Genomic DNA, 14,366 nt, shown 5'->3' with positions numbered 1-14,366 from the left:
TTTTTTAAGATTATTTATTTATTTATTAGAGAGTGAGCAGGAGAGAAACAGCATGAGAGGGGAGAGGGTCAGAGGGAGAAGCAGGCTCCCCGCTGAGCCGGGAGCCCGATGTGGGACTCGATCCCAGGACCCTGGGATCATGACCTGAGCTGAAGGCAGGTGCTTAACCAACTGAGCCACCCAGGCGCCCTCACTATAAATTTTTTAAAAAAATAGAAATGCCACTCATTCATCAGATACATAAATTTAAACAAGGAGATACAACGTGCCCACCAGAATGGCTACATTTAAAAGTACCAAGTACTGATAAGGGCACTGAGTAACCTCAATTCAGAGTGGGTAGCAAGTTAAATGTTACAACTTTGGAAAAATGGCAACTTACTATAAAACTAAGTATCTATCCTATGATCCAGCAATTCCAAACAGAAGTGTTTTCATCTAATCACACACAGACTTATATATTAGAACATTCACAGAAACTTTATTCGTAACAGCCAAGAGCTGGAAAAGGTCCAGGTCTCTATCAATAGGTAAACTGTACCATGCTTATACTTGGCAATGTTAAGAACTACAGATACACGTGGCAGAATCTTAAAAGCATTTTGCTAAAAAAAAAAAAAAAAAAAAAAAAAAGCTTTTTGCAAGGCTCCACTTTTATGATTACATTTAGCTGCTCCAGAATAGACAGAACTAGTCTACATCTTTGCAAAAGCAGGGCAAGAATTTTCTAGGAAGACGTCATAAGGTAACTTTGCTTGGGTGATAGCAATGTTCTCTATCTTGATAGTACATGTCTTGCCAAATTTCATGGTACACCGATTTAAACATTTCAAAGTTTAATAACATTCATCTTCAAAATCTGTAAATATTGAGCTCATTGATACAGGTGTTTTTAGGGAAGCACATTGATGTGTGCAACTTAATTGATGAGGACTGGCTTTTCTAGAGTAACTGCTGTGGAAGTAAGAAACTTAAAATTTACAGGACAGGGTGCCTGGGTGGCTCAGTTGGTTAAGCGACTGCCTTCGGCTCAGGTCATGATCCTGGAGTCCCTGGATCGAGTCCCGCATCGGGCTCCCTGCTCGGCAGGGAGTCTGCTTCTCCCTCTGACCCTTCCCCCTCTCATGTGCTTGCTCTCTCTCATTCTCTCTCTAATAAATAAATAAAATCTTTAAAAAAAAAAAAAAAATTTACAGGACAATACCTAGGGCTTTATTCTGCCATCCTAATGTTCAACAGACATTACTTTCTCATGTGATTACTTCTCAACTGGCTAAATAACCCAAATACCAAGTTTTAGGTGCAGATGAATTTAATGCATGTAACGGGTACCCCTAGAATGGAGGCTGCCCCCGTGGTCTGGCCCATGTCATAAATCTAAACCTGTCAAGATGTTTGGATGCACTCAGAGGAAAACTCACACACCCAACAATCCAACTCAGCTTCACCTTCTATCGGACCTCATAGCCAATCAATGCCTTTCTGCACCACCCCTTCCAATGCTCTGATACTCATTCATGACCCCAACACCCCCCCCCCACCAGAAGCGGAGACTCCACCAGGCCCTGAACTCCATGGGTTGTCTTCATTTGAATAAAGGACAAAGGTCACTAAACTTTTAGTTTTAACAGTATACCAGGAGTCAAATGCACACAGAACAGTGGACAAAAGCAGAGAATGATGTCAATACACAAGTATACTATTCATATGGTGCTGAGTTTAACAGCACTGCTGAAGGCCCAAATTAGGATTCACTACCAAGCTGAGCTAAAATGGACCGGTTTTCCCCCAAGAGTTAAGCAGAAGCACCAGAGTACATCTTTGGTCTTTCAACTTCTAGTTCTTTAAAGTCACTGCTCCCATTTACCCACTTAGGGATAAAGATTAAATGCCATCACCTCAATTACCTGGATACCTACACCTGAAGCTCACTCCCCTAATAAAGGGGGCCTAGTCACGAAACAGACCACCTTGGTTGACTATGTTCCATGGCAACTGCTCAAAAGTGAAGTGCATGAGAAGTAGAGTTTGCGGGAGGGGGACAGGTGGACAGCATATTGAAAAGCCTGAAGTCCTTATTACAAAAAAATAAAAAGAACCCAGGGGCCACAAAAAATGCATGTTAAGTTTTATTAAGTTTCAAATACAAAACATTCCAAAAAGAGAAAAGTGATCTATAATATCTAAGTCCTATATTCAACTACCAGTTAAACAAAACATTCTTTATCATTCTTTTTTACAACCAGTATAAAGCCGGAAGAATCAAGACGGATTCTTTTTCCAATGGGGGAGTAAGTCTGCTGGGTCAGTAAACTATTTGCCAAACAGCGAATGGTCATTTAGGTATGCTTAATTTGAATTTAGTATTCATGTTTACTATGATTAATTTCTATGTTCTACACTATTTTCAAGATATCTAAATAAAATCTCCAGAGCCAAAAAGTCATCAGAAGCATAATCCCAAGTAGTTTACATTACAGGAGGACTGAGGAAGACAGCTATGTTAAGTGCAACAACTACTTAAATTTGGTCAATACCCTCATCATGGTCTGTGATTAGAAGAGCCTGTCCAATGAGGATTACAAATTTTTGGACTATTTCTCACAGTTGTGAAGATTAAACACGATAGCACTGATTTTACTATGAAAAAAATCTCGGAAGTTTTTGTACTTAGTTCTTCTAACCCAACAACTCAAATCCAGTCCCTTTGAGAACATTAGCTTTATATACTATCGACTCTAGTCTCCAACATGACTGGTTTCCATGACAGGTGGTGGGGGTAAAGCAGGCTTACAAACAGTACAGTTAAAAAAAAAGTCAAGTGGCCCAATTGTTTCCAGTTCTTCAAGTGTGCTTTCAATCATTTCAGCTATGTTCCCAGTTACTTTAGTCTCCAGACACTACTCCTCCCTTCGCTTTATAGCTGAACCCTACTTCTGGATAAACTATACCAAATGTTCCACTTGCTGAAACATCAAACAGTTTAATGGATAGAGAGTTACCACTCATGCCTTTCATTTTTCTACTTCAAATTTCTGACAGTCAGCGATAATTAGGAAGTTCTAAATTGCAGAGTTGTCCCCAGGACTTTAACAAAAGGTAAGCCAAAGCTGTAAAAATCCACATAAAGAACCACAAGAACTTACTACCTCCACTTACCAATTTCCTTAACGGCTCCCCTTTATCTGGTCAATTACTTTTTTTTTTTTTTAAAGTAACTACCACTCCCTAGTTAAGTGCTAACCAACACTGATGCCTTCCTTCCTTAGATCCACAGGAACCCCTGAAGGCAAAAATCTATTGCCTGCACCAAACCAATTCTGATGAGTACTGCTTATGCAACTGTTGTGCCTTATCGACAATCAGCATTCTTCTGCTTCAACAACTCTGTAAAATGAAAAGCATGTGATCAGATCACAAGATATTCTTTTATTCTAGAAATTACTCCCCCCTCTCTTACCCATTCTTAAATACATACTTTATTGCTTTAACTGGCAATAGAAACATTTGCTTTAAATTGCAAACTCTAAAACGCAACCGAAAATACTCTTACAATTCCTGTTATCACTTTGGTAATACTGAGTATTAACTAGGTCATCATTACACCTGTTAACACTGCTACTCCAAGTGGGAACTGAGAAGCAGTGGCATCTGTTCTCCCTTTAGTCAATTTGTGCTTTGTTCACATACCAAAACACAAAGTGTACAGCTCCAATCAACCACTGCTTATGGGGACTATATTAGCAAGCTTTATACATTTAAATATGAATTATAAAGGACCTTAAGAGGTACAAACTTCCAGTTACAGCATAAGTAACTCCGCTGAAAAACACAGAATACAGGGGGCGCCTGGGTGGCTCAGCCGGTTAAGCGTCTGCCTTCGGCTCAGGTCATGATCCCAGGGTCCTGGGATCGAGCCCCGCATTGGGCTCCCTGCTCCGCGGGAAGCCTGCTTCTCCCTCTCCCACTCCCCCTGCTCATGTTCCCTCTCTGGCTGTCTTTCTGTCAAATAAACAAATAAAATCTTTAAAAAACAAAAAAAAAACACAGAATACAGGAAAAAATGCTAATATTGTATGACTGAGCCACTAATGGAAATATACCTGCTTAAAATACTTTGCCCTACATTCTAACGGGTAAGTTAACGTACCAGGTGTTACACATTACAGCACTTTATCCTAATCCACAAGATTATACCCCTTTACAGAGAACTTACAAGTATCACAGGCATGCAAAGTGGAAAAGCTCTTATTTACACCTATAAAGGCCACAGCTTTTAAAACTTACCTTAGCATTTGATTTCTCTTGCTGCCAGCTTTATCTAGTGTGAATAAATCAGCACTCCAACCATTAATGACCAAAATCCTCAACCTGTAAAAATTAAATATGTAACTAGTTATCTCTCTTAAAGGAAAATCTTCAAAACTTGCCTACAACTGCTCTTTTCCAGAAAGAAAAGGCAAGTTCAGACTTGCAGCTTAACGTTATTTCATGTTCTACTAATTCTCAAAGTGGTGGAAGATTCACTGGCTTGGGATGGACTGGAATGGCTTAAAATGGTTAAGTTGCATGGCTTATGGATTCTCATTCTGTTCCAATGGTGCACTGCCATGTTAAATCCATAAGTTGAACGGACAAAACTTATTTGAAGGAATAAGTGCAGTGTAAGGATTTTAGTTGGAGGTCTTCAAGTTTACTATATTCAAGAGCATCTTTTTCAACTTCATGGCTGGACCTGGGTCATGCTGCCTCAGGTTTTGCTTTTTAAAGACCACTTGCAATAGATTTTCTCCATACAGTGTAGTTTCATAGAACTAAAAACAAGTCAGGCATCCAACTAAATGTCAAGTTTGCAATGGCTTACAGGGGCAGAGAGTGGAACCCCAAACTTAAGCCATTTCCTATATTGACTAAAAGGCTATTTTGAAAAATGTTAAAACATATGAAGCATGTTTAAAGGTCTTCATCAAAAATACTTAAAAAAAAAAGGAAAAAAAAAGACACCCCCCCCCCCCAAGCCCCAGATCGCCATTGGTAAACAACAGCTGTATTAAGGCCTTTAAGTGTCATACATGCTTTAAAAAAAAAAAATCCATGTGTTGAATTTGGAGGACTTCTAATATGCTATCGAACACTTTGCTTTTCCAAAAGTTTTTTTTTTTTTAATCTAGAAAGCATTTCCATTGCCATGAGGTACAGTATGTCTCACTGTACTATGAGGAAGGTAAGTGTTCAAGCTCGACTTAGACGGAAAAACTAGTTTGCTTTGCTTACCATCTTTGCTGTTTCACAGGCATTTGATGCTTTAAATCTGATGTGGAATGCTGATAGATTCACTTTTTAGAAGTCATAAGCCTTTGAGAAGTTGGAGATAACTTCATTGCTTATCTATTTTCTCCTTTGCAATCAAGCTGTTCCTTAAAAGTGAGACACTACAGAGTTGCAAAAATTTGAAACAGTAAGAGCAAGCACCGTTTGCAGCTTCATGGTTGGTTTTGGCCAAACTTTTTATTTAGTATTCTGTAGTTGCTTAACACACACTTAAATGGTCTTATTGGGGGAGGGGGAAGGGGAGGTTCTTGTAGATTCCCAAGGAAATGTCAGAAAGGCAAAATATGGCCAGCATTATCCATTTGCTTTTTTGGGTTACTGGGTGAATAGCACTTTCCTTACATAAGCATCTGATCTCAGGTTTTTCATACTGAGAACATTGAGATTTCAGTTTGAAGACACTCTGAAATCCTAGAGTAGCATACCCCGACCACCCTCTAATAGCTAGCTTGTTTGTATAGGCAGAAGGATTCACCTCTCCATTTTAGATGGCTAGATGTTTGTGGAAGGTCTTAGAATTGCTTTGCCTCATTTACTGGGAAAAATCAGATATAGGAAGTGGCCTTTAGGGACACTTTTAACTTGAGAAATTACAACACTAGTACACAAGTCAAGTCTTAACACATTTAACATTTGCTTATTGAAAGCAATGTCATAAAGTCAAATAAGATTAAACAGGTTTTACTTTTTTTTTCCCTCACAAGAACATAAAAATTATGGAAGGGGAACTTAACAGGAAATTTAAAAAAAGGTAACACAATTTTTCCTTTTAGTAGTCCTTGGGTAGTTATGACAGAAAAGGTTCCACTTTTTTGTTTGTTTCTTTGAACAGGGATTTTGGTCCAAAGTTTTGTTTGTTTTTAATATCTGCTTCTGCCTCCCCCTCTATCAGATCGGCTTCCTCCACGGCCACCACCTCTTGGTGCTCCGCGGCTTGAACTGCTGTAGGAATCACGTGGAGGAGGGTACCCCCTTTCCATAGAAGGGGGAAGCCCTCTTTCTTGTCTGCCAACCCGATCACGACCACTTGAGTAGAGATCACTTCGGCTGCTTGAGTAACTGTCTCGACTTCCACCATATCCGTCACGTGAGCTGCTGTAATCATCATAGCGACTGCTTCCACCATAAGATGGCGGGGGCCCTCGTGTAGGTGGAGCACTACGTGAGTTACCTGCAGGGTCAATGGTCAGGTAATATGGCAACACTATAAATTGTATATATACAACATTTAAATCTGAATTTACAGAATTCTTGTATTAAACGTTTACTTTTTTAAATGGGAGGTTTTAAACTCTGCCATTGCTGGCCATTAACAGGGATTTGCTCATCTGCTGAGATACGGAAATGGATGGGTTTTAATGTTTGTTTGAAAAGACTGAAGACGGTGTGTATTTCAAGAGGATATTCCAGACAGCTTGTTATTTTATAGTAGACACTCAGACACTTTCCAGTGATAAGTTGCAATTTTGAACTGTAGACTTTCCTTCATATTGCAATGGTAAACATTTGATCTTGTTAATAAAATTTTTAAATTGTATTTTCACTGTTGGGGGAAAACACATAAGGCTGCCAATTTAAGCAAGCAAAATCCCCTCCAAAGCAAGCAAACAGCCTCAAAAAAAAAACTCAGAAAAAACAAAAGCCCCTCACAAAACTAGGAAAAGCCCAGCTGATAAAGTTACCCCTTAAAAGCAAGCAAATATCCCTTAAAAAGCAAGCACCACACAGCCTAATAAAGTGGCTCATGAACCTAAAAACTCAAGCTGGTGATATTCAAAGACCCTCAACCAGTATCTTACCATAACTCTCATATGAATCTCTGTAGGAACCTCCACTTGGATGATCTGAATAGTCACGATCACGACCATAGCCATCTCTATCACTAAATCCAAGAGAAAAACTTGTTTAGTTACAGGGCATCAATTTTCAGAGCAATTTCATTTTTTACAGCAAGCTTGTGGCAAGCAGCAATATTACTTTACCTATAGCCTCTCGATGGGTAGTCATCACGTGAACTGGAATGACCATAATCACGGTAAGTATAATCTCTTGGTGGTGGTGCATAATCTCTTGTATCACGAGAACTTGGGTAATCTCTGCTTGAATAGCTACAAAAACAAAATTTAACTTGGTTCACACTTTTGAAAAGTTCTCCCTTCAACCTCAATTATTAGTAAGACAAACTACCACATTTGTCTGTTACCTGTCTTTAGTAGAGTATCCATCATCTCTTGGGGACAAATAAACATCTCTACGAGAGGGCAGGGGTTCCCTTCGAGGTGGGCCTCCGTAACTATCTCTTCCGCGTGACACAGGAGCTTAAGGGAAAAAAACCCATTTTTAAAATACACCCAAAATGGAAAGCTAAGATGTGCATTTACATTCAGGCAATGAAAAGCAGGGATTCAAATAAGACAGTATGGACCTAAATCAAGACGTTTCTTCTTTAAAATTTCCTACTCACAATCTTTTCAGTACTTACAACTTTATGTACCTAGATTCCCCTCTAGTCCATGAGTCAGTTTCATAAGCATCATTTTTATATTTAGAAGTTTATTTTATTTTGTTTAAGATTTTGAGAGAGCAAGAAAGAGCACAAGCAGAAGGGAGAGTAAGAGGGAGAAGCAGGCTCCCCGCTGAGCCAGGAGCCCTACATGGGGCTGGATCTTAGGACACTGGGATCATGACCTGACCTGAACGCAGAAGCTTAACAGACTGAGTCACCCAGGACCCCCTAAGTTTTTTATTTTAAAGCATCATTTTTGAAATTCACTTATCAATCCTTTGTTATAGTGGCAGAACAGATTGTTTTATAAATCCAGCATTTACCTCTTCCTCCCATTCCACTGCTGCTTCGAACTGGTCCTGAAGGGGCAGATCTTTTAGGAGGAGGACCACCACTTCGTGGTGGCGGTCCTCTTTTTACTGGAAGTGGTCCCCTGGAAGAACTCATGTTAAAATTCATGGAATAGCCACCATCATCTACATTGAAATAGAAAAGAAAAACATGTTAATTCTAGCATCAATAAGAGGTTTCTTTGCTGTATCAATGACCACTTTCTGTTCAGTTGGGGAATCTTGAGTTTTTACTTGCCCAAGACTACCAAGCATAAGGGAGTCTATACAGACTAAAAACAAAACTGAAGTGTAGTCTAAGTTGCTTCAAAGAAAAATACAAATTGTTTCATTTTTATACACTTAACAAGTATTTATTATCAAAAATTTTCTGAGAAAAAATTTTCTGCAAATTCTGGATAATTTTGTTGCCCATGGTTTCATTTTTTTATTATTTACAGTAATCTCTACAACCCAACATGGGACTCAAACTCATGCCCTGTGATCAAGAGTTGTCAGCCAGGTTCCCATCCATTGTTTTTTTTACATACTAACTTAGGATGCCTTCTACGTTTCTCTTAAGTCATTAGGACTTTGGTAAATGAGGTGTTCGGAGTATCAAAAGCTGGAGAATTTACAACAGGACTTAACCAATGCAGACTGGCGTGGGGTTTGCAGTTCCTAAAATTCTCCAACAAGCCTGGGGTAGACTCATTACCCATATGCCCTCCACGTGAGGGAGGTCCCCTGGTTCCTCCACTTCCTCCTCTTCCGCCTCTAAGACCTCTTGGAGGGCCTCTGCTTCTTGGAGGTGGAGGTGGTCCACGTCTACCACTTTCAAATGATGGTTTAGTGGCCTGTTCTACTTTGATGGCTTTTCCATCTAAGGACTAAAGAATATCAAAATGGTTAATCGCATCCTTATTTAAAGAGATCTTGCAGATCCATTCACTATGCATTGTGACACCAATGTGCCCTCCAAAATGAGGTTTCTAGGTAAATTTAGCTCACCAATTAATCTGAGAAAAGCGGTAAAATACAGGGTGATTTTTCCATTCAAAGTTTTTTTAGAACGATACTGATCAGTTGAGTCCCAACATAAGGTGAATCCATCACACTGCTGGTCAATAAAATTTAAAAAGCCAGACAGTCAACTAGTTATCAAATGCGATAACCGAAAATAAAAGCCAAGTTACCAAGTCATCTTATGGATTCTAGATAACACACGGTCATATATAATTTTCTGAACGGAAACAATTTAATAAGAGTATAATCCACAACTTTGCAAAATTGGAAATTACAAAGGGCAAAGATTAGAGGGCTCTGGAAAGGTATACATTCAAACACAACTCAAGAACTTCCCTAGACCAGACTTCAGTAACACTGATTATGCACTAGGAAACAGTTATCATTGTGCAATCTCACCTTTCCATTCATGTCTCTGGCTGCATCCTTAGCATCTGCTGGGCTCTCAAAGGTGACAAAAGCAAATCCTCTCGATTTGTTGGTTTCACGATCTTTCATCAATAGAACTAAAAAAGTAGTTTTTTGCGGGGGGGGGGAGATAGTGTTACTCTAGTTCGAATTAAGTAACAAAAGTGCGCCTACAAAATGTAAGCTCAGAACTTCTTAGAGGACAAAATAGTGTATCATTTCAGACGATCAACGCAATCAAATACATCATAGCTTACATTTTTTATTTTAACAGCTCCCTATATGCTTTCAGACAACTCACCTTCCACTATTCGTCCATATTTGCCAAATACTGCTTCAAGGGCTTTTTCATTTGTTTCTGTATTGAGGCCACCAATGAAAAGCTTTCCTGGGCGATCTGCTTCAACCATTTTTTTCCCCCTGGTGAGAGACTGTTGAAAACGAACAGTATTACCTCCCTATAAAAAGTTCAAGTTTATGGGACACGAGTATATTTACTGGTGTACCTTTCTTGCTTTTACTAAAATCATTTCTTCTAAACTGCAGACACCAAAAAGTATTCGTTTCTAAGCCTCAGCAGGAAACCAATTTAAGTAGTTTAGTGACAGCGGAGTTTACATTAAACTAGTTAAAAAGGCCAATTTAACTAACACCTTCATCCTTAATCCACCTTGGCAATTTTAATTAAGTAACAGCTTACTCAGCATTTAAAAAAGCAATTCTAGTTTTAATCCTATTTGTGTTCCCTTTTAAAGATTCAATTATCACATTCCCAATTACCCTAATGGTTTTTTAAAGTGTATCGCCTCATTCAAGGTCACACAGGCCAGACGCAGGTCCTCTTCCAAGAACTTTGCCTTTCCTCATTAGGATTCTCTAATCAATCTAAGCAGAAATTTAAAGTTTGAGCCAAGTTTTACCTCCTCTTCTTCCCCAGCCCCCAACCCCGCCGAAAAGGTTCTTTTAGAAGAAAAACAACAAAGGTTTCAGTATCGTTTCATAATAACGGAAGGTGGAAGCGCGCATCGTATCACTCAACACTCCATGACTGCAGCAGAACCCAATTAAAACTCGTCATTAAAAACCGCGTGGAAAACACAAAATGGCGACACTTGGAGTCAACCCAGAAAAACCTACACTGGTCAGGGGAGTAACTTTTGCCATCAGCAGTGGCTGGGAAAACTCAAAGGGCTTCCTCTCCAAGGCCGCCAATGAACAAGGACCCGCGTAAAAGCGCACGTGCCCATCCGTAGCGCCAGCGCCATCCCAATGCAGGTACCGCGGTGGCGCGGTCTGCCCTCGTCCCGTTCCAGCCGCGACCTCCGGCACCACCCCCGCAGGCGACAGCCAAACTTTCTCGAGAGGCACACAACGGAACGGAGCCCCCACGTCTGTTTTCCTCGGACACGCGCAGCTTTATCGAAATAGGTCGGCACCTTTCGGTTCTTAAAATGGCGCCCGCCACCCCCATCTCCAGGGAGATAATCCCAAGTTCTAACGTGGCAAGAAGGTACGAGAAACGGAAGAAGGGAAGGGTAACACGTACCGGAGGGGTGACGACGGTTCCAAGCTCCTACGAGCTCGCCGGCAGGGGCTTCGTAGCAGCTCAGCACGAGGGAGTGCCGCCGGTGCCGAGAACGGAAGAGGGAAGCCGCTAGCACTACTGCGCAACGAGGGCGAACAAAGGAGACAGCAAACTTTATACTGCCCGGGAACGAGGCTGAAGGACCCGGATGGAAACCGAGCTTAGAATTTGAAACGCAAAGGGAGGGGGAGCGGTTCCCAGTCTCCCCATTGGCTGTCTTCTCTGTCATTCACTCCTTGCTCCTCCCCTTTCCCCGGGCCCTCCGCGTTCTAGCCGGCGCCCGTTTCCAACCGTTTTCCCAGCCCCCACCCGTGCTCCACAAACCCGCGTTTTTGCTTTCCGCTAAAATGGTTCAGGGGCTAGCTACATTTAATACCGAAATGAAATTTATTGCATATTCTAGGGGGCCGGACGCGGTGCTAAACTTTATACCCATTAACTCATTTAATTCTCAAAACAATGTGATGAAGGTAGATACTCCTAACTATGCTAATTTTGCGTAAATGGGAAACAAGTTTAGATCATAAAATACGTCTTCCCAAAATATCTTCAACAAGAATTTTTAGTGAATGGGGACAATTCTGATAAATGAATGTCACTTAGGGAGGGAAAAAAAGTACAAAACAGCAGACAGTTATTTCATATAGAACAATTACTGAACACCTACTAATAAAAGGCAGGCTCTGGGCTTGCCTGTGAGGATACAACCCAGAACAAGCGAGACGAGGGAAAGGAGGCACTTACTTCAAAGGTAAAACTACCAAATTTGGCAAATAAAAATACAGGACGCCCAGTTAAGTTTGAATCTCAGATAAATTTTTTCAGCATACGTATGTCCCAAAATCATATACAAAAAACTTAGTTGATGTTTAACTCAAATTTAGGTGGGCATTGTGTATTTTATCGGTGCCGATCTACTCGTGTTGGGGGGGATTACAAAAATTTAAAATTCTCTATTTAAAAACCAACGAAAACAATTTTAATACAAATAACAAAACAATTACATGTTGTGATTAGTGCCAGGGAGGAAGTAAACTAGGTGCTTTGGTAGACAATATATGGGGGACCAAATTTGATTTTAGATGTCACATCAGATCTGAATGGAGAAAAGAAACTAACCATGGGAAAGCTTTTCAAGAAGAGAGAGCACTAAGCAGAAAGCACAGATCAAGAGAAAGAGATCCAGGGTGACAGCAATTTAAGGGGCATCAAGAGAGGGAACCAAGGAGGTAGGCAGAATCTTCGAACCCATTAAAAGATTGCAGAGGGTTAAGTGTGAAAGGAGGGATACCACTGGGGTTGGGTGAACAGACCTGGAGAGAGAGGGGCCTTGAATTAGGGTGGTGGCAGTGGAGATGGGGAGGAAGGAACAATTGTTAGGTATGTGTGGCAGGTAGTGTGGACAGAATTTGCTAATGAATCAGACCGGAAAGGGCTGGGGTAGAATTGAGGCAACAGAAGTCAGTATGGAGGACTAAGTAAATATCTGGCATAAATGGTGGTGGCCACTTACCAAAATGGTTGCAGAGAAGCAAGTTTGGGATGGAGATGTGGAGAAACTTGTTGCTCAGAGTAGAGATCAGGGCTAAATTGTCGCTTACAAATGATAATACAAGAATGAGACCACCAAAAAAGAGAACACAATGGGAAAAGAAGGCCCAAGATCACACATTATTAACTAGAAAGTCTGTATATGGAGAGAAGCAACTGGAAGGAAATATGCTAAAATGTTACCAGCTTATCTTCGCGAGAGTAGGATTTATTAACAATTGTTACTTTTCTTCTTCACAGTTACAATTACTCTGCCCACGGTCGCCTGGGTGTCTCAGCTGGTGAACCCTGTGCCTTTGGCTCAGGTCATGATCCCAGCGTCCTGGGATGGAGTCCTGCATGGGGCTCCTTGCTCAGCGGGGAGTCTGCTTCTCCCTCTGCCTGCTGCTCCCCCCTGCTTGTGCTCTCTCTCTCTCTCCCTGGCAAATAAATAAAACCTTTAAAAAAAAATTACTCTGCCCATGGTGTATTATGGTATAAGCCAGGCAGGTGGTAGTAAATGATGTTCAAGTCATGGGTAAAAACCCCAAGGAGCCTTGGAACCAGCTCTGAATTAGTAACATTACTGGAGGGAACAGTACTCAGTAGGGCAAGAATATTGGTTCCTTTATTTCCTAGCCAAATAATGACAAATAAAGCAAAAGTCCTGTCCATTTGCCTTCAGGATGAGTTATGTAAATTACCGGCTGTGGCAATAGTTGGGAATTGGCCAGGTTGGCAAAAACCACTTAAATGCCTGGCTCAGCAAGCAGTCTGCACCCCCAGGAGGAATCAAGAGAAATCCCTCCCCCTGGATCGGCAGGCACTGTATTTCTGTCTCAAATCCAGACCGAGCACTACCAGATCTTCTCCTAGGCTCTGAGACTCAGCCAGGCCAACTCTACAATAAATGTCCCTGTCCCCTTGGGTCTCAAGAGGGAAATGTGCATCTATGTGGACCAGATCAGTCTGGTCTTTGCAATGAGTGCCCAGGAGTGTGTGTGTGGGGGGGGGGAACAGGACTTCCAAGGACAAGAAGCCAGAGTGCAAGTCAGGACAGAGGGGACAAAAGAAGAAGCTAGAGAGGGAGGGCCTACTGACTAGATCCAGGTAGCACTGAAGAGGGGAGCCTTTTTAAGAGGTGGACCGAGGTAATCAGATTCCATCTTAAAGAGATCATCACGGCTGCTGTCTGGAAACTACACTGGGGGAGGGAGGAGCCGGAAGCAGGGTATTGCTGATGTCATCCTGGAGAGGGGAGGTGGGCCAGCCCAATGTGAAGGGATCTGGCCAATGGACAGTGGGAGAAGCAGGTCTCACACAGCCCAAAAGTAATCTCTGAAACCCATCCCTCCCCCTCATGGATCCTCTAGACTTTTCCCTTTGCTGCTTTCTTTTGACTTAACTCCTTTGGATTATCATTAAGTATAGTTATATGTTCGCTTTACTATAATTTTTCCCTCCGTCCGGTTGATTCTGTCCAGATGCCATCTCGATGATTGACTGATAGACTGAGTCAAGCAATATTACTTCACCGCTAGGTATCCTTGGAATATAATCAGTGCCAAATAAATGTTGGCTGAATGACTTGCAAGCTCTTTTTGTTCTCCAAGGTACTTAGTATGAGACGGGGGGGGGGGGGGGGGGGTGC

At 41.3% G+C, this 14,366-nt stretch overlaps 1 protein-coding gene and 1 non-coding gene across 2 annotated transcripts; both read right to left on the bottom strand.

Moving 5' to 3' along the window:
• Positions 1–2,116: 2,116 nt before the first annotated feature.
• Positions 2,117–11,309, bottom strand: RBMX (RNA binding motif protein X-linked). Its single transcript, XM_006745035.3, has 11 exons — positions 11,147–11,309; positions 9,902–10,031; positions 9,592–9,698; positions 8,885–9,056; positions 8,161–8,313; positions 7,535–7,649; positions 7,314–7,439; positions 7,131–7,213; positions 5,275–6,502; positions 4,288–4,371; positions 2,117–3,387 (listed from the first exon to the last, which is right to left on the bottom strand). Exons 2-9 carry the CDS (start codon positions 10,008–10,010, stop codon positions 6,192–6,194), a joined length of 1,176 nt encoding a protein of 391 aa, XP_006745098.1. The 5' UTR covers positions 10,011–10,031; positions 11,147–11,309; the 3' UTR covers positions 2,117–3,387; positions 4,288–4,371; positions 5,275–6,191.
• LOC115944789 (small nucleolar RNA SNORD61) lies at positions 9,782–9,853 on the bottom strand. Its single transcript, XR_004079294.1, has one exon. It is a non-coding gene; the product is annotated as a small nucleolar RNA SNORD61 (small nucleolar RNA).
• Positions 11,310–14,366: the final 3,057 nt, after the last annotated feature.

The sequence above is a fragment of the Leptonychotes weddellii genome, chromosome X (assembly GCF_054177405.1).
Source record: "Leptonychotes weddellii isolate Sample4059 chromosome X, ASM5417740v2, whole genome shotgun sequence".
Classification (NCBI taxonomy): Eukaryota; Metazoa; Chordata; class Mammalia; order Carnivora; family Phocidae; genus Leptonychotes; species Leptonychotes weddellii.
Note: the sequence above shows the minus strand (reverse complement) of the source record. Positions and strands in the feature narration are given on the sequence as shown.

Bases quoted from the DNA above. Each gene is read 5' to 3' on its own strand.
- RBMX (XM_006745035.3), bottom strand. From the start codon at position 10,010: ATGGTTGAAGCAGATCGCCCAGGAAAGCTTTTCATTGGTGGCCTCAAT. The intron at 7,440-7,534 runs GTAACAGACAAA...TTGTTTTTGTAG, and splicing joins GGATACTCTACTAAAGACAG to CTATTCAAGCAGAGATTACC. The intron at 7,214-7,313 runs GTAAAGTAATAT...TCTTGGATTTAG, and splicing joins TACCCATCGAGAGGCTATAG to TGATAGAGATGGCTATGGTC.